General features: G+C 45.2%; 1 protein-coding gene across 3 annotated transcripts in view; it reads right to left on the reverse strand.

Annotated features, from left to right (window-relative positions):
* Positions 1-186: 186 nt before the first annotated feature.
* Positions 187-26393, reverse strand: part of EYA3 (EYA transcriptional coactivator and phosphatase 3) — a 32041-nt gene continuing 5834 nt past the window's right edge. The window contains exons 2-18 of one of the 3 annotated variants that reach the window (XM_057403585.1): positions 21493-21586; positions 19884-19927; positions 18782-18861; positions 18288-18354; positions 17487-17629; positions 12986-13123; positions 9371-9453; positions 8556-8739; positions 6571-6710; positions 5526-5609; positions 4850-4939; positions 3864-3922; positions 3169-3329; positions 2860-2974; positions 2331-2452; positions 1964-2064; positions 187-1231 (exon numbers count right to left, since the gene is read on the reverse strand). In XM_057403585.1, the coding sequence (XP_057259568.1) occupies positions 1151-1231; positions 1964-2064; positions 2331-2452; positions 2860-2974; positions 3169-3329; positions 3864-3922; positions 4850-4939; positions 5526-5609; positions 6571-6710; positions 8556-8739; positions 9371-9453; positions 12986-13123; positions 17487-17629; positions 18288-18354; positions 18782-18861; positions 19884-19927; positions 21493-21525 (1725 nt within the window). In that variant the 5' untranslated portion in view covers positions 21526-21586 and the 3' untranslated portion in view covers positions 187-1150. The remainder of the gene's footprint in view (positions 1232-1963; positions 2065-2330; positions 2453-2859; positions 2975-3168; positions 3330-3863; positions 3923-4849; positions 4940-5525; positions 5610-6570; positions 6711-8555; positions 8740-9370; positions 9454-12985; positions 13124-17486; positions 17630-18287; positions 18355-18781; positions 18862-19883; positions 19928-21492; positions 21587-26393) is intronic. The other 2 variants (XM_057403586.1, XM_057403587.1) reach the window with 2 other exon arrangements.

Here is a 26393-nt window from a genome sequence, read left to right on the forward strand (position 1 = left end):
GAACCTAGCCTGACCTGGCACAGTTCCTGGTTCCTGGCACTGCAGGGCACGGACTCCAGCCTCTTTCCAACGAGCCATCATTCCCAAAGCCAACGGGCTCCAGGCTGCTGAGGCACAGTGTCTTCCAAAAGCAAGTCCCTTTTAACAAGGGGTTTGTTTCTAACTATGTCATTAGGCAAAGAAGAATACAAGAAAATGGAATCAGATTCTACTAAAAGGAACCTCTTCTCACAATGAAGTCAGGAAAGTGGAGGTGAAGGTTAATAACCATTCCCTTCTTCGTAACACCCATCAGGATTCAGTCCTCTCAAACTATTCCTAGTCCAGATGAGGGCTGTTCCCACTGGAGCAGTCTGCAGTGCTGTTGTGCTGTACCTAACGTTCACAGGCAGTTGTATTCCTGGTTCAGGGAAAATCTGTGGGATCTATGGCCTGGGTCACGGATGGAATCCAGCGATCTGCTGCTGGTTAACAGGCTTGAGCACACACTGACTGGAAGCCATCAGGATCAACTCAACACCAGGACCTTCCTCTACAAGGACCCACGTAGCCCAGGACCATTCCCCTTCTCTATTTTCCAGTAATCCCACACTGAGGAAATAACATGAGGACACTGTAATAAATTAACTGCTTTGAACACCCAGGGAAGGAGAGAGGACACATTTCACAGCAGTGGAGGTATTTTTGCCATTTTCATTAGTATTTCCTATGAAAGGCCCACAGCTCTCATTGGAACAAGGGAGCTTCAGCTCTGCCATCAGGATTTCTCTATAAAAATAAGGTTTTGTGGTTACTTGGGTTCTACAACTAAGCTGAACAGAAGGGAGAAAGCTCCTACAAGCACTTGTGTTGGCTCACCCTCTCCCTCCGGAGACTACCTGCTAGAGGAGCTCAGCTGGCTTCTGTGAGTCTCTTCTTCAGACGAGCTCCAGCTCTGCTGAGTCCAGAGCTTCCTCATAGGACACCTCTGTACTTGGCAAGGCCCCTGCTCCTGAGGTCGTGCCCTGGGGCCGCGTTGTGCTGCACAGTTCTCCTTGGGTATGTTTTCTTCATCAAGCTGAAAAGTGAGTCCCCAAATGTACGAGGTTTCTGCCTCCCCAGTGCTGGAGAGGGCTTGCAGGAGCTGCAGTCACACCTTTGCTCCGGCTTCCTACAGGAAGTCTAGCTCCAGGGCTTGGTGAAGGGACACGAGGTCTGCGTGGTTTGTGATCCTCCAGAAAGGCATGTTGTGCTGTAAGAGACGACAAAGGCAGCTTTACTGGGCTGATTTCACAGCGAGGTGGAAGCAGGCAAGGTTCAGCTGCAGGGTTGTGCAATGCGAGGTTGTGACACACCACATTCAGGAAGGATCTCAGCTGCATGGTGTGTATCTGAAGCCTGATCTTGTTAGCACATCTATTTATGACAGGTACCAGCGCTAGCAGCTGCTTGGCATGCTCCTGATGGAAACCCCAGCTGCTGCTTTACCCTGGAAAGCCTTTCCTGGGAAGTGACAACTCTGGCACGTGGCAGGCATGTGGAGCCTGCAGAGGTGATGTCCTGACATCAACCTGTGTGCTTCACTGCCTTTAGTTGGCAGGACTGAACAACCAGTTTGCTCCTTGTTTGTCACTCGGACCAATGGGAGATGCTCTGTATCGATCTGGCCGATGACAGACGCCCTCTGTGCTTCTGAGAAACTGCATTTATCCCAACTAATAGCTCCATGATCAAGACATGCCACATCAAGATACTGTCTTACAGGGACAATGTTATACACAATGCTAAACAACAGTAAAACGCAAACTTTAAACCCCCAAGCCACAGAATTCCCCCTCTTAACGCAGTAAGATCTCTCTTGCGTCAAAGGCAAAGTTTCCCCTTGGCCTGAAGAGTTCAGCCCTAGAAAGAGGGTCCCTGCAGAAAACAACTGCAAACTTCCCTTTGCATGGACCCACATCCCAGCTCTGCAGTCAGAACTCACCTGCTTAGCTGCCACCTCTTCATCTCGCCCATCTCCAATCACCACATAGGTGACTTTCTTTCCAAACCGTGACACGATCCTCTCAAAACAGCTCTCTTTACCTGCCAAAGGAATCCCACTATCATGAGCCTCAGGCAGAGAACAGGCAAAGCCTGAACAGGTCCCTTCTTCCCAGCACAGAAACACATTCTCATCTTACTGGGAAGCAGATAACACCCAGTTCAGCTTGTGAGGCCAGAAGCCATCACTTTTACATGGCCAGAGGGACCACAGCAGCCAAGGGGGCTGCTCAGCTGCAGGAACTGTGTTTCCTATATAAAAATCCACAGCAGACAGCCCAGTGCCAGGCACCAGCACAACCCCTTACCTATTTTTGTAGCACTATAAATATTTTCAATGGGAAACACCTCTCCCAATCCATAGAGGAGAACTTTGGCAAGAGCTGGCACCAGCTGGGTGGTTGTGATCAGGATGTTCTCACAGTTTTTCCTGAAAGAAGAAAAAACACTTGTAAAAGCCCATCTATGGGCAGTGGTGCCAGGGCCACCCTGGGCAGCTTGCTCAGCTTCCCAAAGTGCCACGTGCTTCACTGTCCTGCCTTCAAGAGGCTTGATTTGTGGGTTTGGTTTGGTTGCTTTTTGTTTAAACCAGGAATTCTCTGGCAGAAATGGAATTCTGTGTGAGCACAGTCCTATTATGGGGATCATCCTAAAACACATGATGCAGTAGAAAAACCCCAAGGAGTGGAATGCCTGCTCTCACTCCTTTTGCTTGTCAGTACCTGTGACAAACGTCAGCAGTATTACACACAGGCACTGCTGCAACACAGCACTCAACACCAATCAGAGTGAGAGAAAGGGCTGAGAAAGCAATATACACATTTCCAGTTTCCATACCTGGACTGTATGAGTAGCAGGGACTTTAGTGCAGTTTCCAGCCAGGAATCTGTTAGCACTTCTATATCAGTCCTTAGCTGCTGCAGAGCCTCCCTCTTCTGCGGGCTCAGAAGGCCTGCAAGGCAAGAGCCACAGGTTTTCCCAGCTGAGTGGGCAAGTCCAACACAGAGAGGGGCAGCCCAGAGTTCAACTGCCTCTTCTGCAGTAAATAACAGCACTGAGGGCACCTGGAAGCTGAGACTGTTTCAAGGCAATGGGAGAAGCCACCACAGGTTGAGTGCTCAGATACTGGTGTAGGTGAACACTCACCTCCAACATTGGTCTTGTACTTGTCATAGATCTCTCGCACCCTGCGGTAGCGGAAGGCCAGTTTTCGCATCCAGTCCACTCCTCCCTGGACACCAACTGAGGAGCTGTGGTTTGTGTTACTGCCTGAGCCACTGAAGCCATCCGTGGAGAAATTGTAGTTGCTGTTTCAGAAAAGCAGATGTGAGACGTGTTCTGCCTCAGCAGCAGAATCACTGCAGCTTTCCTGGGGGAGGCAGGCTTGATGGCAGCAGCTAGAAAAGCACCTTGAAGAGGAGCTCTGCTTCACCACTTGCCCTGTATTTCTCTCTCCCTGACAGACAGGCACTTCTCAGACCTTTCCATGAGCCCACCCAGCTCTCATACCCTCACCCCTCTGACAGCCTGCACAGTCAGCTCACAGATGGATGTAAATGAGACTGTCAAAGCTCAAGATCATGAGGTCTGGAGTGTTGGTTCTCCATCACTGAGCACACAGGCAACATTCAGCAGTGGACAATATAATTCACACTATAATTCTGAAAGCCTGCATGTTTTGTAGGTCTTCAAAGAAACCCCCCCCAGCAAACAAACACCATTTGCCAAGTGTCAGCCCTCGCACAATGCTGACCTCCCTCCCCTAACCTCATTTGGGTTTGAAGTCCCCACAAAAACCAGACTGCATCAGCTATACATTTCAGACATTCGTCATACAGCACCTTAAATCCTGGCCATTGTCATCAGATGCCACATCTTCTATGTGTACCTGGTCACACTCCTGTTTAAGAAACAAAGTCATGTCATAATCCACAAACAGACTGAAATTGGCAGGTTAAAGAACATGTGATCTAAACCAAGCCTGTATTGGATGCTTTGTTTCTTTCTGGGGCAGGGAGGTAACTGTCATTACCACCTTTGCAAGCAGTCACAGTCACTTAAACTTCATTTAAGTTTCTATTTGCATCAACAAACCCATCATTTTTCCATGATGTGCATCAGTGATGCACCTAAAATTAACCGTTCACTGTTCATATTCAGCCTTCAGTGGAAGTGGTGTGGAACAGTGAGATGTATTTAATTTGGCAAAGAATACTGTGCATGAAAGAGGATGGGAGTTGATCAGAAGTCCTTGAGGCAGGATAGGAATGAGAAGCAGCAGAGAGAGCTTGCAGGAAGGACAGATGGAAGGTGCTGTGGGACCTCCTCACGTGCAGCATGCCTATGGAAGCGTGTCCTTCACGCTTGTTATGCTGCCAGTGTAATGTCCTGAGACACTGGTTGAGATGCACAAGCTGTGCTCTGTCCTTGGCTTAGTCAAAGCCCCTGAGATCTGACATTCTCAAGGTCACTTTTTCCCCCACATCTCTGCTCTTCCTTTCAAAACAGAATCTGTGACAGCAAAGTGCTTACCAGTCCGGCGTGCAAATAGAAGGCAAAGCAGAAATCACTCCTCTTATTTATACAGGACCAAGTAGAAACCCACCAGAGAGCTATGAGAGCTCATGAAACTAGAAATCTGCAGAATGCCTGTCTCAGCTAAAGGAGTCCACCTCTGATTTGGTTGTGCCTAGAACCACTTCAGGTTTGCAGACTGTTGTGTTTCAGCACTAAGTGGCTTGGAAGCACAAGAGCCCTCACAAAGGGTGCAGTGCAGCTCTAACCAGGTAATGTGGAGCTTTGCCTTTCAAAACCATTTGCCACGTACCTCCAAGTCATTGAAAAACAAGTGGGTGTCAGCTACTTCAAAAATCATCTCCTCCATTGACAGACCTGAGCCAATCACTATAGTTGGGTCCTGGCAAAGCAGAAAGAGGTAAATTCACTGTGGTTACAGGCAGGAGTAAATTGGGATCAATCTTCCACCAGTTACACTGCACAGTGTTTCCACTGCCTATCAAGCCTGATGTAATTCCATCTGCATTCAATGGTGTAAACTACAATTTCTCTAATATTTAATATTTCATACATTGACCCAAAGTGTAATAAAGCACTGCAGCACTGCACAGCAAAGCACTGCAGCACTGCACAGCAAAGCACTGCACAGCAATGCACTGCACACCAGGGACTGCTGCATTGTCAGAGGCAACACAAACAAAACATTTGCAAGATCTTCAATACATTTTAAAGGAGAAAATGTCCTTCCTTTCATTATGTACTGTGACCTCAACGATTCCCAATGATGGTAACAGTCTGACTTTTAAAGACTGTGATGTCTGTGTCCTAGCTCTGTGTAAAGCTCAGAGTTTAGTGCTCTTTCCCCAACAAAAGTATCACCTCATACATTTCAACCAAATTATCATGATCTGTTCCTTTTGCAAAGATCAATATTTAATTGTACACGACAGATACACTCTTTCTTCCACAGAGAAGACAATTATTACCTTGCCATATTTTTGAGCATAAGACCCTGTGAGAAGCGAATGGAAGATTATGATGGTCTCATCCAGGTCCCAGAGAAACACTCGCTGCACAGAGAACAAAAGCAGGTTAGAGCTGAGATACCCCAAGCACTGAGCTACAATGGAGCAGCAAGTTTTAGGGTTAATTCTGTGGTTAGTTGCTGCATGCTTTTAACAGGTATGAACAACAGTATTCATGTCACAGGCTGAACGCATTAAACTTTCAGCTTATTGCGGTGGAGTTTATATACTGCTAGAGCGCACCAACACACTTCAAGAGTAAGGCTCTCTTGGTCAAAACTGTTTCCAAAAGCTTTTCTTGCTTTTATAGTTATAAAACCAAATCAGAGTTCTAATGAACTTTAGAGCCCTGCTAGGGCAGTTTACTGCCTGTGATCTGGAGAGCACCTAGTAAATGACTTTGGTGTTTATCAGAAACACCTCTGTTATGATAAATAAGTAGGATCAGCTGCCATGAGGAATAGCAGTTTCATATAGAAGGACTCTGATAAACTGGAGAACTGGACTAACAGGAACTAGAAGTTCAGTAACTGAAGAATCTGCATGTGAGGTAGAATAACCCCTTCTATGGGTCCTAGCTGGGAGGAGCTGGAGGGTGCAAGTGCAGTATGAGCCAGCAGCACTCTCTGTGTGATAAGATGAACTGCCAAGTGTGCCTGGCTGATAGAAGGAAGGTGCTGTCTCACCCTACTTGGCACTAGGAAGGTCACCCCAGATGGCAGCCCCCGTTCAAGACTTATGTGAGGAAACCAGAGCAGCCAGCAAAAGGCTGTCGAGATGGTCAGCAGCCTATAGAAGAGGCTGAGGGAGCTGTGATGATTCATCTCACCAAAGAGGAGACAAGCAGACCACAGCTAATTAAAAGGGAACTGAGAAGATGATGGAGACAAATTGTTCTCAGTAATGGCAGATGGAAAATTGCCATGGAGACAGAATGAAAGAAAGAGGACTTTTACCACCACACTATTCTGCAATGCTACCTATAGAAAACAAGATTACTATTTACCTCCAGTTCACTGTCCTGTGAGGAAGAAGTATCTGCTTTCCTCTTTCCCCTGTTCTTCCCAGGGATGTTTTTTCTTGCCTGCTCATCTAACTCTTTACTTGCTGTTGCTCTTGATAATGAAGGACTTGTGGATGCATCTCCTAGAAGAAAGAAATCACAGAGGTCTCACCCCCCATCTCTCAAAACAAAACACCAACATAAAGCTGATAATATTTGGCCACAAACCTTTGCGAAAGGAAGACGTTACCTTGCTTTATTGATGCAGTAGTAGTTGAACCCTTAGTAGAACATAAAACATGAGTTCTTTGTCCCATCATTTCAAAGCAGCTCTGTTTCCTCCATTCAGTACACTAGGACCAAGCTACTTACTGCATTCTGCCTGCAGCACAAAGCCAAGGACAGAGCACCCTCCACCCCAAGGCCTGTAACCCCTCAGGTGTCTCACAACCATGGATCTGCTTTATTCCTCAATGGTTTCTTTTAATACTTCTTGAGAGAACACCAGAATCCCTCAGTCTGGAATGAGTGTACAAAGGAAAGTATTTCAAGATGCTTCTCCCTCTCAGATTTCCTGGTCAAACACCTTTTGGAGCAAGCAGCACTATACAACACATGCTGTTACCCCCTCCACACTATTTGCTCCTGTGCCACTGAAAGCCTTTGACTACCAGTTAAATAATAGCCAGAGCAGAGAGTTACCTGGAGTGTGGTAATCACACACAAATGCACAGCGTGCTGGGAAACACACCGCAGCTCCATTGCCCTATCTGAGAATTAGTAAAGGATAACAGGGACGAATTGGTCCAGGAAGCACAGATATGGCCAAGCACCATGGCCATGGCTGATGGAGATACATGATGGAGCCTATTCTGCTACTGGTAAGAGCACCCTTCCCAGGGAAATGGTAGAGCACCACCATAAAAAAAAACATAAAAATCAATGCTTTGATGTGCAGAATGTTACTGCCATGATGGGAGATACCCTCTGAATCCTTTACTAAGAGTTCAGGCAGAAGAGGTAACATCCCAGACCTCTGCCTGATTAATTCACAAATAGGACCAGAACTGTAGTGAGAAGGCAGAGGGCAAAGGGGGCTTGAGAAAGCCTGAATTCAGTCTGGGTCTTTCAAGACAAGACACAGGAATTCCTTTGGAAATTCATGCAAAATGTTAACCTTGGAGAATTTCAGAGCTAAGAAAATGGCAAGAAAACATTAACAATTGGGTCATTCCCTGGCCAGTGCCTTGAAATAACAGGTCAATTCCACAGAGTTGCAATATCAACTAAGAAACATTCTCATGGGTAAATCTGATGTTGCTCACCACAACTAGAAGGCAACTGCTTCCTGAAAGAGGGCAAGAAGCTGTGATAACACATCACAGTGTGGTCAACTGTCATTTCAAAACCACTTTACACGATAAAGCAGAAAGAAAGAAAGGATGTGTTTCTCAGCACATCAGCAACAACTCGTTGAGAGGTGATGGCCAAACTACAGCTCTTGACAAGGCATGTGGGAGTCCCATCATGGGACTAGCATCTATGCCATGGCTGTCACGCAATCTGAATACCTGGCTGCGGCATTCAGGTTCAGAGATCCTGGAGCTAACAGGAGCTTTGAGAGTGGGTATCATCCACTGCCCTGCAGTGAACACCCAGCCCCAACACATGTCAATCAACAGTCCCCAGGTAGCTGCTGTTGACAACTCTTCAAGCCACCCCTGGAATTCCCTCTCTCTAGGGCATCCAGAGCATGTACTGGGTGTCTCCTGAATTGTCATAGTTATATATCTTCCTATACCTAAGCTCTTAAACCCTGCACACCAGTGAGACCAGTCTGACAACAGAAGGCAAATATCCTGTCTGTCCAGGCCAGCATGCAAAGGTGCTGCAATTACCTTTTGGACAAAAAGCTTTCCCCATGTGTGCACTCTGCACTGTTTATGTCAGGTACTCTGCAGGCACCCTGCTAAAGATCCAGCCATTACCAGAGGAATGTCTCTGCACCGCCCGTGTAGGCACCATGGCGCTTGGCTTCTCGGCTGGGTACGTGGCTGTGGCTAACGCAGTGGTCTCTGTGTTGCTCTCTGCTGGTGTCACCACTCCAAAGCCAGAACTCGGGTAACACGTCTGGTACTGACTTTGGCCAAGGATTGTGTAGGTGGGATAGTCCTGTTAGAGGAAAGGATGAGTTGTGACAGGTGACTTCTTTCAGAAAACGTTCTATATTAAGATGAGTTTTATGCTAGAATGTGCCTGTGAAAAAGAAATCCCTGCAAGAGCAGTCAGACTTCATACGAGCTCTTTCTGCGTATCTAAGACATCCCCAAAAAGGGTTGAGAGCTCAGAGTTCCCAAGGGCACAGGCAGGTCTGCGAGCAGTGACAGGCACTCCTCTTTCTCCACATTCTTCACAAATGAATTCATTATGAATGATGTGACAGTAACAGGGCAGTATCAAGTGGATACCGCGGTGTCACTCCCCTCTCTCTGTGCTCTGCTATTTGTGGTTTAGTCTTGGGTTTTATTTTCTGATACCAGATGTACTGACAGCAACAGAAAGTGGTCTTGGTACTGGCTGAGTGTGCAATACCAGACACAAGAGCCGCAGGATAAACTGCCTTTACTCATGCCCTGACTTCAGCAAGCAACTGTTTTGCATGCTGTGACTAAAGGTATCCATTTATGAAGACTATTTACTTGTTGAGATCACTGAGCACCTGAAGCTGTGCTTGAGGTCTTTAATTTCTGCTAGTTTAATTTTACTGATGCTGCACATAAACATGATAAGGAAGAAGTTTTACCTGTGAGATGCTGGCTACTGCTGACGTGGAAATATTGACAACAGTTGAGGATGTAGAGACTGGACTGGCATTGGTAGTTGATGCTGTAAAATGAAGAATTACTGCATTAAATGCTTCTAGGAAAGCACAAGAGACGAGACCAATCCAAGCTGTGAAAGAAGTACTTACTATGTGCAAGCATCTGTGCTCCCAGCAGCACTCTGCTTGTAACAGCCATAAAAGAAGTGGGGTGTACTTTGAAACCAGTAACCTTTCAACTGGGCTTAGAGGGAAGGAGAGCCAATACACCTGCAAACCCAGGGGTTTCAGAACCCTTTCCTCCACCCCTGCCAAGCAATTGGAGCATCATTAAAATGGCTTCATATCTTGACTAGAAGTTTGGAGAAGACAACAACCACCTTCTGATGTTCAATAGTAGCAGACGAAGATGAATCAGGATGAATCAGTGAAATGAATGTGAATGTCTTTAAACGAGCTCTGATAAATTCTCTCTGCATTTGACTCAACATATTTTGTCTCATTAGAACAGGAAATTGAAGGAAACAGTAACAATAGTTCCAATAGTATAAAAAGGGTGTTTCCTACTAAGGAAAGCAGCGTATTTCCCCAAATCCCTGGGACACTACAGATGAGGCTTTCTGCAATGATTTGTCAACAGCTTACAGGTCAAATTATCAGAGACAGGTATTTGGGAATATGAATTTTAAGCCTTTCTGTCACTGCATTCAGTTCTTCCAAAACCCAGAAGAGGCTGCTCTGGGAACACCAGTCATTTAGTAGATTGTGTGGTTTTACACTCCATTGAACACCACTCCACGTGGGGGTTTGGGGCCCTCGAGGATTAGTGAAAACACAGAATGAAATTAGCATGAGCAACATCAGGGTGTACTAAAGCGGGTGCCACCAAGAAATATTCTCTTTTGCTAAACCTTCTTTCTCTGCACGCAAATAAAACCAAAACTCACTTTCAGATGCTTATGAAAACACTTGCAGAAATCCACAGTCTTGCCTCTACTTTACCATCACTGACAAAATCCCTCCCTTTCTGCAGATGACACCCATGGGGAATTCACCCCAAGCCTGAAGAACTCGAGCTTCTGAAGGCTTCAGTCTTTCTACCCAAGGAAACAGACCCCACCATGAACTCTTAATGTACAGTGTGTTATGTCAAGCGCACATGCTTCCTGGTGAACAGCTCCAGCAAAAAGGAATGGATCCAAAATACGCCTCAAAAAAAGATGAAAACCAAAAGGAACAGACCTTGAAAGAGGTGCAGAAATACAGAGCATCTACAAGAGGTGAGCAAGGAGAAGGGTGGCATCTTCCTAGAAGCAGAAACAAAGGTAGCCCCTGGGAATCCCCACATAGGAAGGAGCAGCAGTGTTCAAATCCAGATGGGAGAGAATACGGAAGAGAAGACTTAGAAAATGGAAGACAAGCTGCACTGAGCAGCAATAACAGTAATGAAGACACTCAAGTACCTACAGTAGCTGTGCAGCTACTAGGAGCACAGTTGTGAGAGTCAGGTACCCATCACAGATACTCCTCATAAGCAACTGTTGGAGAATAGGGGTTAGTTTCCTAATAAAACTCCTTCCACCTATCCAGGTTACAGGAACAATCAAGGCTGTTACAGCTAAAGAGAATGGCACTTCCCAGGGCACTGTGAAGAGCAGCTCTCCAGAGAAGAGCCTCTTCTCTGCAGATGAGCTACATGGAAGACACTATTGTACCACCTCTCTCAGGATGGTCACAGAGAGCACACAGAAAGCCATTCTCATCTGTAGTGCTCTGAAGAGGCTGTGGCTGACCTGAGATAAAGAACACAAGAAACCATGGAAAAAAAGATTCCAAGTGCTGGGATTCTGGTAAAAACAGGTTCCCTGTGTATGAATTTCATCTTTAGCTTAACCCTGGTCTCCTTCCAGTGTTTCTTTATTACCCTTTCTCTACCCAGTGCTACACATCAGATCCTTACAAACAGCTCCCACCACAGAGACTAACGTTCTTTCTGCACTGGGGGTCAGATCCTTTACCTGTGAATGGGCAAAAACCATGCAAAAACCTTTGGCATGGATGTGCCAGAAGGGACCAACCGCTTCATGGCCTCAGCAAACCCAAATACTGCCTTGAAGATGCTGTAACTCTCTTCTTTCTTCCCAACATCCAGACCTCATTTCAGACCTTGTATCTCTACCTCCCCTGCCTTATTCATCCTATTTGGTTTTGCTTCAGTTGTTTTCAAAGATGCTTCAAGCCCATTCTTGTGCTGGGAAATGGCAATGAGTGCATTTCATGTCTCACTTGGCTGCCCTGCTCCCCCAGGGCAGGAAGAGGTGAGGCAAGAAGCAGCCATTCCTCCCCTGTCACTCCCAGTGCTTTCAAGCACCTCTGTGATGTACCACCATGGCCAAGCACAGCAAGCAAATGCTCAATCACTAAGTGCACTTGGCACTCATTAGATCACATCTGGACGCTGCATTGGGTCTGGGGCCTCAAGCACAGCAAACATGTTGATAAAATTCAGTGGGTCTGGCAAAGAGGCACCAAAACACTCCGGGAGCTGGAACATGCACCCTGTGAGGGGCAGCAGGGGGAGCAGGACAGCCCAGCCTGCAGAAGAGATGGCTTTGGGGGACCTGCCAGCAGCCTGCTCCTACCTGCATGGAAGTGATGGAGAAGACAGAGCCAGGCTGCTTTTGCAGGGGCACAAGCAGGAGGAGGAGAGGAACAGTCACAATGGGAAACAGGGGATGCCCCAGGTTGACAACAGAGAAAAGGGTTCTCTTTTGTGCTGACAGCCAGGCACTGGAACTGGAGAAACCTCCATCCTCAGAGGCTTTTGAGACCCAAGTGGACAAAGCCCTGAGTAACCTGGTTCTGAACTCACAGTCAACTCTTCTTTGGGGCTGAACTAAAATTCTCCTGAAGTCCCTGAGTTATTCTATGAAAACATCACACAAGAAATAAAGAATTCTTGAAATGCTTTTTAAAAAACTACAGAGACAAACTTTCACAATTCATCACCCAAATAAAATGGCAAAAATCCCACCTAAACCCCCCATGTCAATTTGCACATATTTGCCATAAGCAACAATGTTCCATTACTCAACCAAGTGGCACATTTACTCCTAACAACTGCTTTGGAAGCTGGTGAAATTCAGCACCTGCCTTCTCTGATGTGGCACTTCCAGCAGTTGGAATATTTGAAGGCTTTTCCTATAGTGAGAAATTCACTTTCTACCAGATCTACCAACCTGGGCAGTGTGTGTGCCACACTTTAGTTCCTGATGTCAAGCTAAAGCCCACCATAAAGAGTTTTAGCTGCAAGAGCATTTGCAATAAAGGCATGCAAGAACACAACATTTAGTCTCATCTCCCCTTCCCATTTGCTTTTCACCCTGTTAAGTCCATCAGCATGGCACCAACAAGCCAGCCTGGTGCATACAGAGGTACGTAGCAAACACAAACCCAAACACATACACACACACAAAAAAAGAGGCAAAGCATAAAGAAGCATGCACAAAGCAAGGACAAACGTGCAAGCCTCTCTAGTTGTGGTATCTGGACTCAATTAGGTGGAGAGAGATGCAGATAAAAACCATGCCAAGTTACCTTCAATGGAATAAGAATAATGTGCTGGGCTGGGCTGGCTTGTGGTTAACCCTGTAGTGCAGGTAAGAACACTGTGCTGACTTGTAGATGCAGTCTGAATTAAACCACTTTCAGGTTTCATACCTGGCCACAGTGCACCTGAATCAGATAAATTGGACCAGTTACAAACAGATCTGCTGGCACCAAAGAGCATGCTGCGACCTCAGATGCAGATTTTTGCTCATCACAAAAGCAAGTAACAAATGACACATGAGAAATGTTGAATTTCTGACTGTCAGGCTGTGCATGGGTTAGACCTGCTGACAAAAAGCCTGGAAAAGAGAAAATTAGAAGCACCAACAAGACCAATTTCCAAAGCTTGCAACTAAAAATCTGGTAGTGTCACAGAAGGATGAACCACTCATCAGTGTAAGGAACCTGCTGATCCCTCTTTGGTGCACAGCCCTGCAAAGGACCTCAGCTGTACATGCTGAGGCTGAGCTGGTATCTATCAAGGTCAAGGACAACGCTTCCACTGCTTTGCTGGGCTTTGGGTTGAGTATGTTAAAACAAGCCACAAGTCAGTAGCTTCCACAGACTGACAACAGCAAAAATAGAGCTTAAAACAAGGGAAAAAAAAACATCTAAATGTTTCATCTAGATTTCCTGCTGTTCTGGAAAGCCTTGGTAACAATACTGGGCAGAGCACAGAGCCAGCAAACCACTGTAGTTCCTCTGTTCAAGGCACACAACAGCACTGTGGGTCCAGCTCAGGTGCCGCATTAGGGTCTAGTCTACTGCACTGACAGGGTAAAAACAGTGTCCTACTGAAGCAGCTCAGCTCAGGCCTGGTTCTTCAGGGCTCCTCAGGCTTTTGTTTAAGTGTTTCCAGACCTAGAGTCAAAGTCAAAGGCATTTGTCCCTGGCCCTGGTTAGAAAGCAGGAATCAGTTGAGAAGATCTATGTAAAAACAAGCAGAAGTGTGCAAAGCAGAGGGACAAAGGACGTGTGGAGCTAGACACAAAGTTCAGGGCCAGCAGAAAGACCACCCTTCTCCTTAAACCCCCCCAACACCAGCATCAAGACCTCGAAAACCACCTGCAGCCTTTCACACAGTGTATGTAGCAGGATAAGCCTCAGGCTATGAGCTCCACTTCTTACCCAGAAGACATGGGAGATGCTGTAGAGCTGGGCAAGTGCAGCTCACTCCATGCTGCTGCTTTGTCAGAATGAAACTCTTCAGTGGCTCTTTGATTTATTTACATACCTGATCTCAAACTGTCACCTATGAGTCAAATTAAGTCATTCACCTATCTGTACAGCACACCAGGGTTTTGAGTCTTCAAAGCTGTGTCTTCATTGCTGTTTCAAACCTCTAGAACCATGTTAGCAAACAAAAGGGAAGGGCTGATTTAAGAAAGTCCAGAATAAAACATATGGGAAACAAACGCTCTAAGGAGAGTGGGAAAAGCTGTATTTGTTTAGTCTGGAAAGGGAGTGCCATGATCTTCAAATAGGTGAGGAGTTTTTAGAGGGAACAGTAACGAACAGTTCCTTACAATGCAAGATAGATGGACAAGGAGCCAACAGCAACATAATGAAAGGGTCCCAGAACACACAGAAGTGCCTGACAATGAAACACAAACCACCTCTAATGCATGAGGAGTTAACAACAGGTCAGACACACACAGCAGATGTGCTTGCAGGGGTGGTTGGATGCGAGTGCAGGAACTGATTCAGGCTGTGTGGTAAAGCATCCTTCAGCCCCTGCTTTCCATGACTGTCTCTGTCATCTCTCAGTACAGACAAGTTCTACTTCCATACAGCAAGGCACACTCTTGGCATAGTGGCACACATCTGTCCCTCTCATTCTGCAAGACAGTGATAATAAGACAGCACAGTCTTGAAGGCGACAGAGAGGGGGAAACAAGACCCCTCTGTGTGCAATGGCAGCAGCAGGAGACATCTGTGTACGTGGAAAGGCCCCAGAGGATAGCCCATCACCTGTAGTTTCCTGAGTTAATGTAAACCATCACATCCACACTGCTTCTACCACCAACATACAGCCACATATAAGCAGCTCGTATGTCACTACTCTCATTTTACTGCTTCTTTAATGAAACCTCTCTAGATCACAAGTATGTCCCATACAGAACAATACACTAAAAACCATCCAAAAAGTACCACACTACAAGGAAAGGTGACAAATTGGCAAGAACATGGGTCATCACTTCTCTGAAAGCATCATCATGACCCAAGTGTTCTCAAGACTACACTTGTCAACTTGCTTGGACTTCATACTTCAAATACACCTGTTTTGTTCCAGCTAGATAATCCATGATGCCTCCTTCTTTTTTGGCATGGAAACAAATACACAGTAGAAAGTCATGCAAAGCTCTGGAACAGGCCCTTCCATAAGGGTAAAACATCTGATCAGGCTGGCCAAGTCCTCACCTGCTCATGGACATTGTGAGCAGGAACAAACTGTATCACTCCCTCTGCACTGTGCATGCTCAGTCCTTTACCCTCCATTGTCCATCTCATCCATCTTCTCAGTATGATCAAGCAGGTACTACTCCAGTATGATGTCCATTACTCATAAGATGACTTCTAACATTCTCCTAACACTTAAATTCAGACTAAAAATACTGGTATTTAATAACAGACCTCAACATCCATACCAAGACATTTCAGTAATTGATCACATTTCAAAAGATGTTTAACAGAAAGAAGTTCCTCTGAAGTCAACAGAAATGATGACCTCTTGCCTTGGTCTTAAGGAGAATTTCTCCTGTTACATTCAGAGTATTATACTAAGTAGGGAAGCACCCTTGAATTCCAGAACCTTGGGATAAAACAACCCAAAACACATCCCCCCAGTACAGCCACCACTACCACCACCACCAAACATCACATACACGAAACATTAACAAACCTCCCCACATCCTTCCTACTCCCCTAATTTTAGAATTAAGTCTAAAACACCTTTTCAAACATCTTGGCCTAACACTTCAAGAGAGCATTTCACATATGCACACAGATTTGCCTTAAAGAAACCCAACCACACTACACAGTAACACACCTGAGCACTTCCAAAGCAGCCCCCATGCACTGTCCACAGCAAACTATCAATAAACACCAAATAAATGAAGTCAAGAAAACCACCAGCCACTGTTCAGATACAGCTGAAACAGTGCAACAAGGCACTGAAACCAAAGTGCAGGCACCCAGGGAACAGCAGGATGTTCCAGCAACCATAACACAGGGTTTGTAGAATCACAGAGTGGTTTGGTTTGTGTTGGAAGGGACCTTAAAGCTCATCCAGTTCCAACCCCCTGCCACGGGCAAGGACACCTTCCATTAGAGCAGTTTGCTCCAAGCCCCATCCAGCCTGGCCTTGACACTGCCAGGGAAGTAGGTAACAGACCATCGTGACAACACACAACACTACAATCAGACAAAAAAATAAGGAAGGCAGTGTCTAGAAAGCCAGCAAACAAACTGCACTGGTAACTGAAGACTGGAGTACGGATACAGCATCAGGCTTCTCCATACTCGTTCAGCTTTCAGGGCAAAGCGCTCCTGGAGGAATGAAGTGAGCTCAGGCAGAGAACCTTGGCACCCCAGGACACGTAACACAGAGTCAACTATGTCCTCATCTACTAGAAATCCCAAGCCCATGGCAGGAGGGACTGAGGATCTCATGCCAGCATCCTTTTACACTTCAAGGCATGAAGATTTTAGCACTACAGGTAAATCTGACAGAGGCTCTGTTCATTCAGTTCTACAGCGTGACCACAAGCCCTGAGACAGACACCTGTGGCTCAGCCACTGCCATGCTGCTCACGATAGCACCCAGGTGCTCTCCCAGGTTACCTGCATGGAAGGGGATGTTACCCCCAAATCCATCAGTGCTTGATGCTAAGGGGCAGAACAGTCTCTGCCACTGTACATTTTTGAGATCATGATACAGTATTTCAGCTGGTCACTTACAGCACTCTTACCCTTCAAGCATCTGCAAAAACTGGAGAGGCTATTAAAGGGCTCAAGTATTAGAGCAACTTAAGTCAACTTATTTGCCCAGCAAACTTGGAGACTTTTTAGCATGAAATCTGTATTTGGTGACAGGTGAAACAACAAAAAAGCCTTAATCCTGGTCAGCAAAAAGGAAAGGAAAAACACCTTCATCCTACAGAGATGCTGTAGCATGAGCTCTTGTGGGATTTCCCTGACAATGAAACTGCACAAACACAGCTATACACATCTAGAGAACATTATGATCCCATCTGACACAGTTCATGGGGAGGCACCTAAATTAATGGCCAGGAAAAGAGCTTTGTAATAAATAACATCCTATGAATCCCATCTAGAGATCAGTACTGATCTACAGTTCAAGTCAGGCACATGCTTTCCTACAGACTCTTCTCTCCAGCACACCTGGTTAAGCTTAACAACATCTTTTTCATGAGAGAGGAGACAAGAACTGCAGGCCCTGAGAAGTCTTTGAGAAGTTACTTCTTACCAAAAGGAGGTAGTCCGTAGGTTTGGGTGGTCTGGGGGTAGATGGTGTAGGGCTGAGACTGCTGCAGTGCTTGGTACTGAGGCTGACCAGGGTAAGGGCTCATGGTTTCCGATACAGGTACAGAAAGGATATGTGCATATGGCCTTATTAAATGGAAAGAACAGAAGTTAAAAAGAGCTATTTACGTGATGCATCTCTCAGCCTAAAAACCAGAAGATATACTAAAAAAAATGCTTCAGAAAGCAGAAACAATACACACTGATCTGTGCTTTGGTGTAATAACCCACTTGTGTTTCCCAGAAGGGCAGGCTCTTGGATTTACAGACACCGCCTGGTTCTTGCTGTGACACCAGGGGAAGCTCTCCCAATCACAATGCCAAAGTACCAGTGCTTACTCCAGGGCTGAGGGGAAGAACAAACTCCCCACTGCAACAGGCAAGAGCAATTAGCTTCACTTATCGTGCCCCTTGTGCTGCAATGGGAAGAACTTTTAAGATCTCCAAACGTGGTGAATGATGAGAAAATCCTACATTCCCCTTAATTTATGTCCAATTTGTTTGTTCCCCAAATATTATGGGCATTATTCAACAAGTTGCATTGTTAATTACTTGAAGGGGCTTACTTAGCCTTGTGATCATTAAACAACAGCCACGGAACCCAAAGAGTGACTTGTGTCAGCTTCAGTGTCCGCAGCAACGAGTATCTGTTGCCAGCACATATGAAAGTGTGATTTACAGCAGCCCAAAAACGCTTCAGAAAGAAAGGAGAGTTATAGAACTCAGTGAAGAATGTTTGACTTACTTTGCAGAATACATTTGTGAGGTATAGTCATTTGATGACCTTGGGATATAATCAGTGCATGTCATAACTGAAAAAAGAAACAGTTTGTGTCATTACATAGGTGGTTTCAAAGCCCAACAAATAAAGCCAATGGAATATCAGCATGCACAGTACACTTTAAACAATACAAAAGGATTTACAAAGGTTTCTTAGTGAATATCTTTAATATTTGAATACCTTTTTCAAAGCAAAGGTTCAAAAAAAGCACTGTTAAGCCAGCACAAAACGGTTTTATTGCCAGTTCACAGCAGGTGGATGATTCAGTCAATACCACTTCTCTCTTTGTAACAGTGCTTTTCTCTTTACTAGTTGCTACCATCATCTTTTGCAACTGTCATGAGAAAACTTTGATTTCAGTCCTGCCCAAATCTTGTGTTTCCTGAAGCAAAGTAACAAGGCCACTGAAAGAAAGGAGTAAAGACAGTGGGACCAGAAGCACTCTGGAAGATACTTACTCTCACTGGACATGGGAAGGTTTGAACCAAGGCTTGAAGATTCAGGTTTCTCATCGCTGACTTCTGCATTGCTCACATGACTGCCAGGACAAACAAAGGCTAATCGTGAGCATTATGAACTCTTAAATGAACATCCTTGGGCATTGTAACTCAAGATTTGGCCTTCCTAACTGAGGCAAACTGGCTCTCAACAGAAACTAGCTCTGCACTCTTTGCTATTTCACACAAAGATCCTAAGAGAGAGATTTGCAGCTCTAATTTAGACCTTAAACTGTACTGGATTTGCACTGCAATGTCTGGTAGTGGGGGGCTGCAGGGGTGCACTGAAGCTGGGAATACACTGAAGCAGAATCACCACCATTCACTCTGGCACGTTCAGACCTGCTTGTGCTGCCCTCAGCTCCTCTGCAGCCAACAGAGAGAAAAAATCCTCCTACGACTTGGTTCATCTCACCTCCTACCAGCTAGACAGACTTCTGCCTAAGAGCTCATCCCAATCTCCCCTCTGGCAGGTTAAAGCCATTCCCCTTGTCCTGTCCCTACAGGCCTTTGTCAAAAAAGAAATTGCTCTCCACAGTATTTGGGACTACTCACAGGAACAGAACGAACCCAAATGGAGCTATTCTCAGAATATGTAAGAATATTGATAAATTCCTAAATATGATATACATCAGGAAGCACCTCTGAGACTAAAAATAGTACCAGAGAATGGCTTTAAATAGAATAGGCTATTGATTTGAGAGGGTTTAACTTCTCAGATCAGTAACCCACAGAGTTCTGCTGAGAATCATAGCACACATATTACTTTTAGTATATCCTGATTCTCACCAGAATCAATGCCTGTTATGTGCAGAACATGACAGTCCCATCAGATTCTGTGAAAAACAGGATGCTTGAGGATGCAATGAAGACTCTTTGTAGCTGAATACCAAAGTGTCAGTTTATGTGTTGTAACTGGGAACTCAAAATTACAGCAAATACAAAATTGACTCCTATTTGCCTTGAAAGAGAAAACAGCATGCAAGCTTCTAAAATGGAAACTTCTAATGATAAAAGAACAGCAACAACAGTCCCACACTAAATCAAACTGAACATTACATACCTCAAACTTTGTTCTCTGGATTCCTGCATCTTGGCTTTTTTCACCTGTGAAGACACAAAGGTTCAGGCACAAGTGAGGAGAGCTGTCCTTGAGAGAACCTGTGCAGCAGATCCCCCCCAGCAGGAACTCCCAGCAGTGGTTAAACACAGAAAACCTTGCACTGAGCTAATACAGTATCAAGAGTGGGCTACAAGCCTGACAGGGTTTTTGCAAAGCTGACTTCACTTTGCTCTTGTTCTTTTATGAGGAAAATTCACTTGGTTTAAGAATGGTCTCACTACAAAAAAACCAAACCCCAGTGGTTGTTCTTTTTATTTCTTCCTGCAAGAATGTGCCACTAAAAATACCACCTCACTTACTAGTTGTGATCAGTAGTCTCACATTATGTCTCAGAATGACTGACTGGCATAAGATAGTTAAAAGGAATTACCAAGAAGATCTTCAGCTGAAAATTACAGCAGAATCTCTTACAGAGGGTGCTTTCACGCACCAAACATTAGCTGCACCCTGTCTCTCATGCCCTGTATAAAGACAGTTTTCTCCATGTAAGGATGTAATTACATGATACTTCCTTTCTTAATACACACATTTCATTCAGTTTTAAATCCTGTATGTATCTGGAGTTCAACTGTTCTGGTTTTGCTGATTTGCTTCACATTTTGTGCACACTGACTCTTGCCCATAACCTGCGTGTTGTGTCACACAATCTTTTGAACAACTGGAAATTTCCATTCCCATTTCATTCAGTGCCATTACAATGTGTTTTCTAACTGGTTAACTGAAGAACACCAAATTCTCACATGCAAAAAGCATCAGAATCTTTTCAATGAGGAGGTTGCCCACTTGCCCTCAGTGTTTTACTCTGGTTCGTGTGCGTGTGAACAGGTCTCCAAAACGAAAATCAGCTTCACTCTCATGGTAACGTGGCAACTGCTTGCGGAGTTCACATCAAGTTTAATTTGGGACTATTACATTAATACAAACTTTATTGTTTAATTCCTGGGCTGTCATGTTTTAGACATACAAATTTAACTTCGTATCATACTGTATTAGTAACAGCTCTATGAAGCTCCTGCAAGGTGATGTTATCAGCTACTGATAACACAGGCAGGATCACAAAGAGGTAAGATGTTTGGACAACAGCTTTTAGCCTAAGACACACTTCCCTGCTCAAACTCACTGTTAAATAAAGAACTAAAATGCTTTCCCCCTGTGGAGCTGATGATCATAGCATCTTTTCAACGTCCCAAGCCCAAGAAGAATTACAGACTATTCACACTGTAACATGCTGCTTCTGTCATTGAAATAGTGAATTTTCATTTCTCTACAACAGGCTTGAAACAGTCTGGTTTTCTGAGCATAACAAGTAATTATTTGACACAGCAACATTACAGAGTTCAAGCACACATAACTATTCCTTTTCTTACTATTGCCTGTAAAATTGTAGTAAATTAAGTGCACAACACATTTTACTAAGAGCAAAATGATTCTTTACCTCTAGATAAATATACTCAGAATAAGCCTTACTTTCCATTCTTAATCACAGTAACGCTACACTGCATTTGGGAGATCACCAATGCTCATTTTTAGCCTTTTCAAATGTACTTACTGGTTGTTCGGGTAAGTCTTGAGGCTCTTCCATGGGTATTACTATTTTAATGCTTAAATGAGTCGAATCGTGTGTTCTTGGCAGTCTTCAAAGCCTGTCAAAAAAAGGTGTTCATAGCTTTATGTACTTTTTTGGGGGGCTTATCATTTAGGCTATCAGAGAACATTAATTGTTACATATTCCACCCACCAGCTTTCCAAACTCATGTTGCCATCTCCCAAATAAAAGACAAAATTCATATATGGAAAGATTTCATAAACAAGGGATTTAGCTTTAAGCTTCCAAGAGCCAGATTTTTTTACGCACGTGGCACATTTCTGCATCATTTACTTGTGCCACACTGACTCCAGAAGCTAAAGTATCAATCAGACATGTGCCCCGTGATTTGAAACACACTTTAAATGATCAAGCCTGGTCTAGTAGGTCAGTAAACAGCGTGATTCAATCTAACCTGTTTTAATTTAGAACATTTATATAACGAACAAAAAAAAAACCAGGACAAGCCTCTACACCTAAATGCATTCAGATGCAGGAGTGCTCATTGCCAAAGTCACCGAGCAAGGTGGTTGCTTCAAGTGCACCCTTCAGAAGGAGAAGTTTGATGAACATTTATAAAAGCATTTTTATGTTGGAAGCTAAGGTACCCCAGTAGGGCTGAGCAGAGGGATCCCACATCCTAACACCGGAGCTGCTATCCCCTGCGTTTTAAAAACAGGAAAAGGGAATTTTGCAGATTACTTGCACAACCTGATTCAGTTTTGCAGCTTGCTAGGCAAAAGAGAAAGGTCCATGTCCTCCACTGCTTCCCCCTCACCCAACTAGTGCTCACCAACAGTGGGACCCTGCTGCTCCCCTTTCACCCTCTCATTTCTCACCCAGTTCATTAAAACCAACCCTGACCGCTTCAGCCAAGCCCCATCTCCACTGCACCAAAGGCCAGCAGGAGCCTCCTCTCCCAGCCCAGCAGAGCTGGCTCTTCCACATGCACACATGTACACTACTGCACACAGAGGACAAATTCAATGGGTTACAGAAACCAGGAGAAATCACATCATCATAGAACAGTTTGGGTTGGAAGGGACCTTAAAGATCACCCAGTTCCAACCCCCCTTTTGGAAATCAATCACTGTGTATGGGGAGAAGATCAGCAGAGGATCTATCCATAACACAGAGCTTGGAGGGCTGATCATAGAGTACTTCCCACAATTTTCTTACCAGTTACTGACTGGACTTCCGAGGTTTTAACAGAGAAGCAGCAAGGGAGACATGCTCAACAACACTTTGTGGTTTGTAAGAAATCAAATACAGTGACGTTTTGTGCTGAGGTTCAACCTATTCCTGCCTCCACAGCCACAGAAGTTGGGCTGTAAACTTCAGTGGGAATGCAGAGGCTCTTCACCTCTTTGTTTTCCCAACCTGTCTGGAGCATTCACCAACACATCATGAGACTGTCCCCATGCAAAGTGACTGAAGAACTCAACTCTCTGGTGCCCTAAAAGCACTTGCTCTTTCCCATCCTGGCCCTTCCAGACCTACTTAAGCTCCCTGCACGTGTAGGCAGCCTGCAGCCAGCCCCACGTGCCGAGCGCAGGGATGCTTTGCAGCTGGGATAATGCCCTATTAACCAGGAAAACACAAAGGATTCCTTCTCCCTTATTCGATGACAGGTCAGGGTCTGGCATGCCACATATGCCAGGGTAAAATTTCATTGAGGGTTAAATGTTCTCCTCCCCTAACAGCTGCCTCCCCTAACCAAAGACTTACCTGTATTCCCTCAACCGTAAATCAACTGAAGTCACAAGAACTCTATTCAACAGCGCTTTTGAAATGACCCTACTCACACCGCACACAAAGCAGTCTACAATACAAAGTACTACTGTTAGTATTCCAGGTTTCCCCCTCATCACTTTTAATTGGATTTATTTTACAAATCAAAGCTTGTTTCCTTTAAACTTGCAGGTATAACAGAGAAAAATCAAGGCTGGAAAGAAACCCTGGCAGTCAAAGATCATGAAGAGCAGTGTAAAGTACAACGGCCAACAGCAAGAATATATGAAATAGGTACCAATGGGTCCTGTCCTGTTTCTTGTTACCAGTCTGATTCTACGAAGAAGGTCTCACATCACACTTTGATCCATACAGCAGTAACTTCCCATTCTATGCTCTGTTTAAAAGCTCTGAGCAGCAGTTTTAGTTTTGAGAAGGACTTAAATAATTAGAAAGACAAGAAGATTCCCAGAACACGTTAGTTACACTTGTGACAAAACTCTCTTCCCAAATGAGTAGGGCATCCTGGAGCACCTGGAAGCAAATGAATGAATCATAGGATCACAGAATAGTTTGGGTAATGAGCAGTAATTATACTGAGTAGAAAAAAAGCCTGTTTGAATAGGGGATTACATTACTTTCAAATAGCCACTTTCCCCAAGAACAAAGCTTTGGTTAACTAAATTATAGGTGTTATACAGAAAGTGAAAATAAAATAATAGAATCATTTAGGTTGGAAAAGACCTTTAGGATCACAAAGTCCAACCGTTCCCCAGCACTGCCAAGGCCACCACTACCCCATGGCACTGAGGCCTCGTCTCCACGCTGTGTGGACACTTGCAGGGCCGGTGACTGCAGCCCTGCCCTGGGCAGCCTGTTCCAATGCCTGAGCACCCTTTGGGGCAGGAATTCTTCCTCAGCTCCATCTAAACCTGTCCTGGTGCAGCTTGAGGCCGTTTCCTCTTGTCCCACCCCTTGCTCCTTGGGAGCAGAGCCCAGCCCCTCCTGGCTCCATCCTCCTCTCAGGCACTTGTAGGGAGCCATCAGGTCCCCCCTGAGCCTTCTCTTCTCCAGACTGAACCCCCCAGGTCCCTCAGCTGCTCCCCATCACACTTGTGCTCCAGGCCCTGCACCAGCTCCATTGCCCTTCTCTGGCCCTGCTCCAGCACCTCAATGTCTCTCTTGTAGTGAGGGGCACAGAACTGAGCACAGGATTTGAGGTGCAGCCTCACCAGTGCCCAGTACAGGGGGCACTGAGGTCATGCTAACAGGCCTGGAGTTGCCTCCTTCCAGCACTTCCTGTAAATGGGCATCACATTTGGTAACCTCCAGTGAACTGGGAGCTCCCCAGTGAGCCATAACTGCTGATCAGTGATGGAACGTGGCTCGGTGAGCACCTCCAGCTCCCCCAGCACCCTTGGGTGGACCCCATGCAGCCCTAGACTCTGTGTGTCTCAGTGATGTAGCAGGTCACTGACCGTATGGGGGCTTCATTCTACTCCCCATCCCTGTCTCCCAGCACAGGGGCACAGGTATCCCAAGAACAACTAGTCTTACTATTAAAGACAGAGTGAAAGAAGGCATTAAGTACCACGTTTTTTTCCTCGTTGTCACTACAATTCCCCCCACATCCAATAAAGGTTGGAGAGTGTCCTTAGCCACCCTTTTGTTGCCAAAGTATTTACAAAAACATTTTTGTCTCTTGCAGCAGTACCTATAATGTTTTGTATGCATAATAATGTCACCTATGCAGTTATCACCACTCCTTTTCACTCAAGGACCAGCACCTTACCATGAATAGCAAAGAATATGTGAATTAAGCACCAGCAGAAGAGTCTAATGCTTCCAGCGGAGCATTTCATGCTAATCTATCCCACGCACATGGGATCAGAGAGCGCAGCCAAAGCGACCTATGGCATCCCCCCAACCAGAGCTGGGTTTTTCCTTGCAATGTGCTTTTACCCTGTGCCACTCCGCACGTGACAAACCGCTTCGTTCAGGGAAGAGCACAACTTGGCACGGTGGGAAGTAGTGGATTCCCCAGTCCCTTCTTGGTTTTCAATTTAATTAAAAACACATAAAGAAATAAAGAGTGAAAAGATGCACACTGTGACATTGCTGTGCACTGCACAGCACCGACTGCTTTTTATTCTGCAGGTTTATAACTGAAGGTCTAATCTTCAGGCAAAGAACGCTACTGACAATCTCCCCATGGTGGCAGCAACCTTTGCCCCCCACACCAGGATGTGAGCAGGTGAATGCATAGAACCCCCTCACTCCACAGCAAAGTCCCTCCACAGTTTTATCCTCCTCCATATCTCAGCATTCCTACATCCAACTGTGATAATGTTTCATCAGCCAAGCTGCTGATATACTTCAGACCTGGTATCCATCATAGGCAAAGCTGTGACTCCAGCGAGAGCCAGCCTGCTGCCGGCTCCTGCAGGGATCTCTCGTGAGGGTTTGGCAAAACCAGGCATTCCCTGAAGTTTGGAAGAATCTCCCAGTTTTGAAACAGCTTAATTAAAGCTGACACGAAATGATAGCATCAGCTTGGGTCCCAGTTGGGCTGTGCAATAAACCAGCCCCTTAAGGAGCTGTCAGGAACTGAACAGTTTTTATACTAAAGCTGCATTTTTCCTTCCTTCAGGCAAAACCGAGTTAATGGAAATTCTTCATAAGGTTGTACCATCACAATGATGCAACAAAACGAGGGAGTAAATAGATTCCTGGGTGTGTAAAATGTTCTATCTGGCGAGGCTGACTACAAACTCCAAAAGCTTTAAAGATACTTTAAAGAGAAGGGAATCACAGTTTTTAAAACACTCATGCCACCCAGTGATGTGCAAAGAGACAGACAGTGGTGAGCAGGAGAGGAGGGGCTCATCCAGCTTCTCTCCTCCATTAAGGAACAAAATATTTAAGACAAATCACTTGCTCTCACAAATTCTTGCAGGTATCACAATGCATGATTTCCTTCCTACTGCATTCACATGTTCATTTATAAATGGCCTACTTGTTATGGCTGCTCATGCAGTACCTGACAGCCAAGCGGAACTGAAGAGGTGTGTTACTCCAGTGTTTGAACAGACAAATGAGGTAAGAGGGAAAAGGAACTCAGGTTTCTAACTTCA

Source organism: Pezoporus wallicus, unplaced genomic scaffold, assembly GCF_028554395.1.
Source record: "Pezoporus wallicus isolate ANWC-B61680 ecotype Strahan unplaced genomic scaffold, APGP_CSIRO_Pwel_v1 contig_8232, whole genome shotgun sequence".
Classification (NCBI taxonomy): domain Eukaryota; kingdom Metazoa; phylum Chordata; class Aves; order Psittaciformes; family Psittacidae; genus Pezoporus; species Pezoporus wallicus.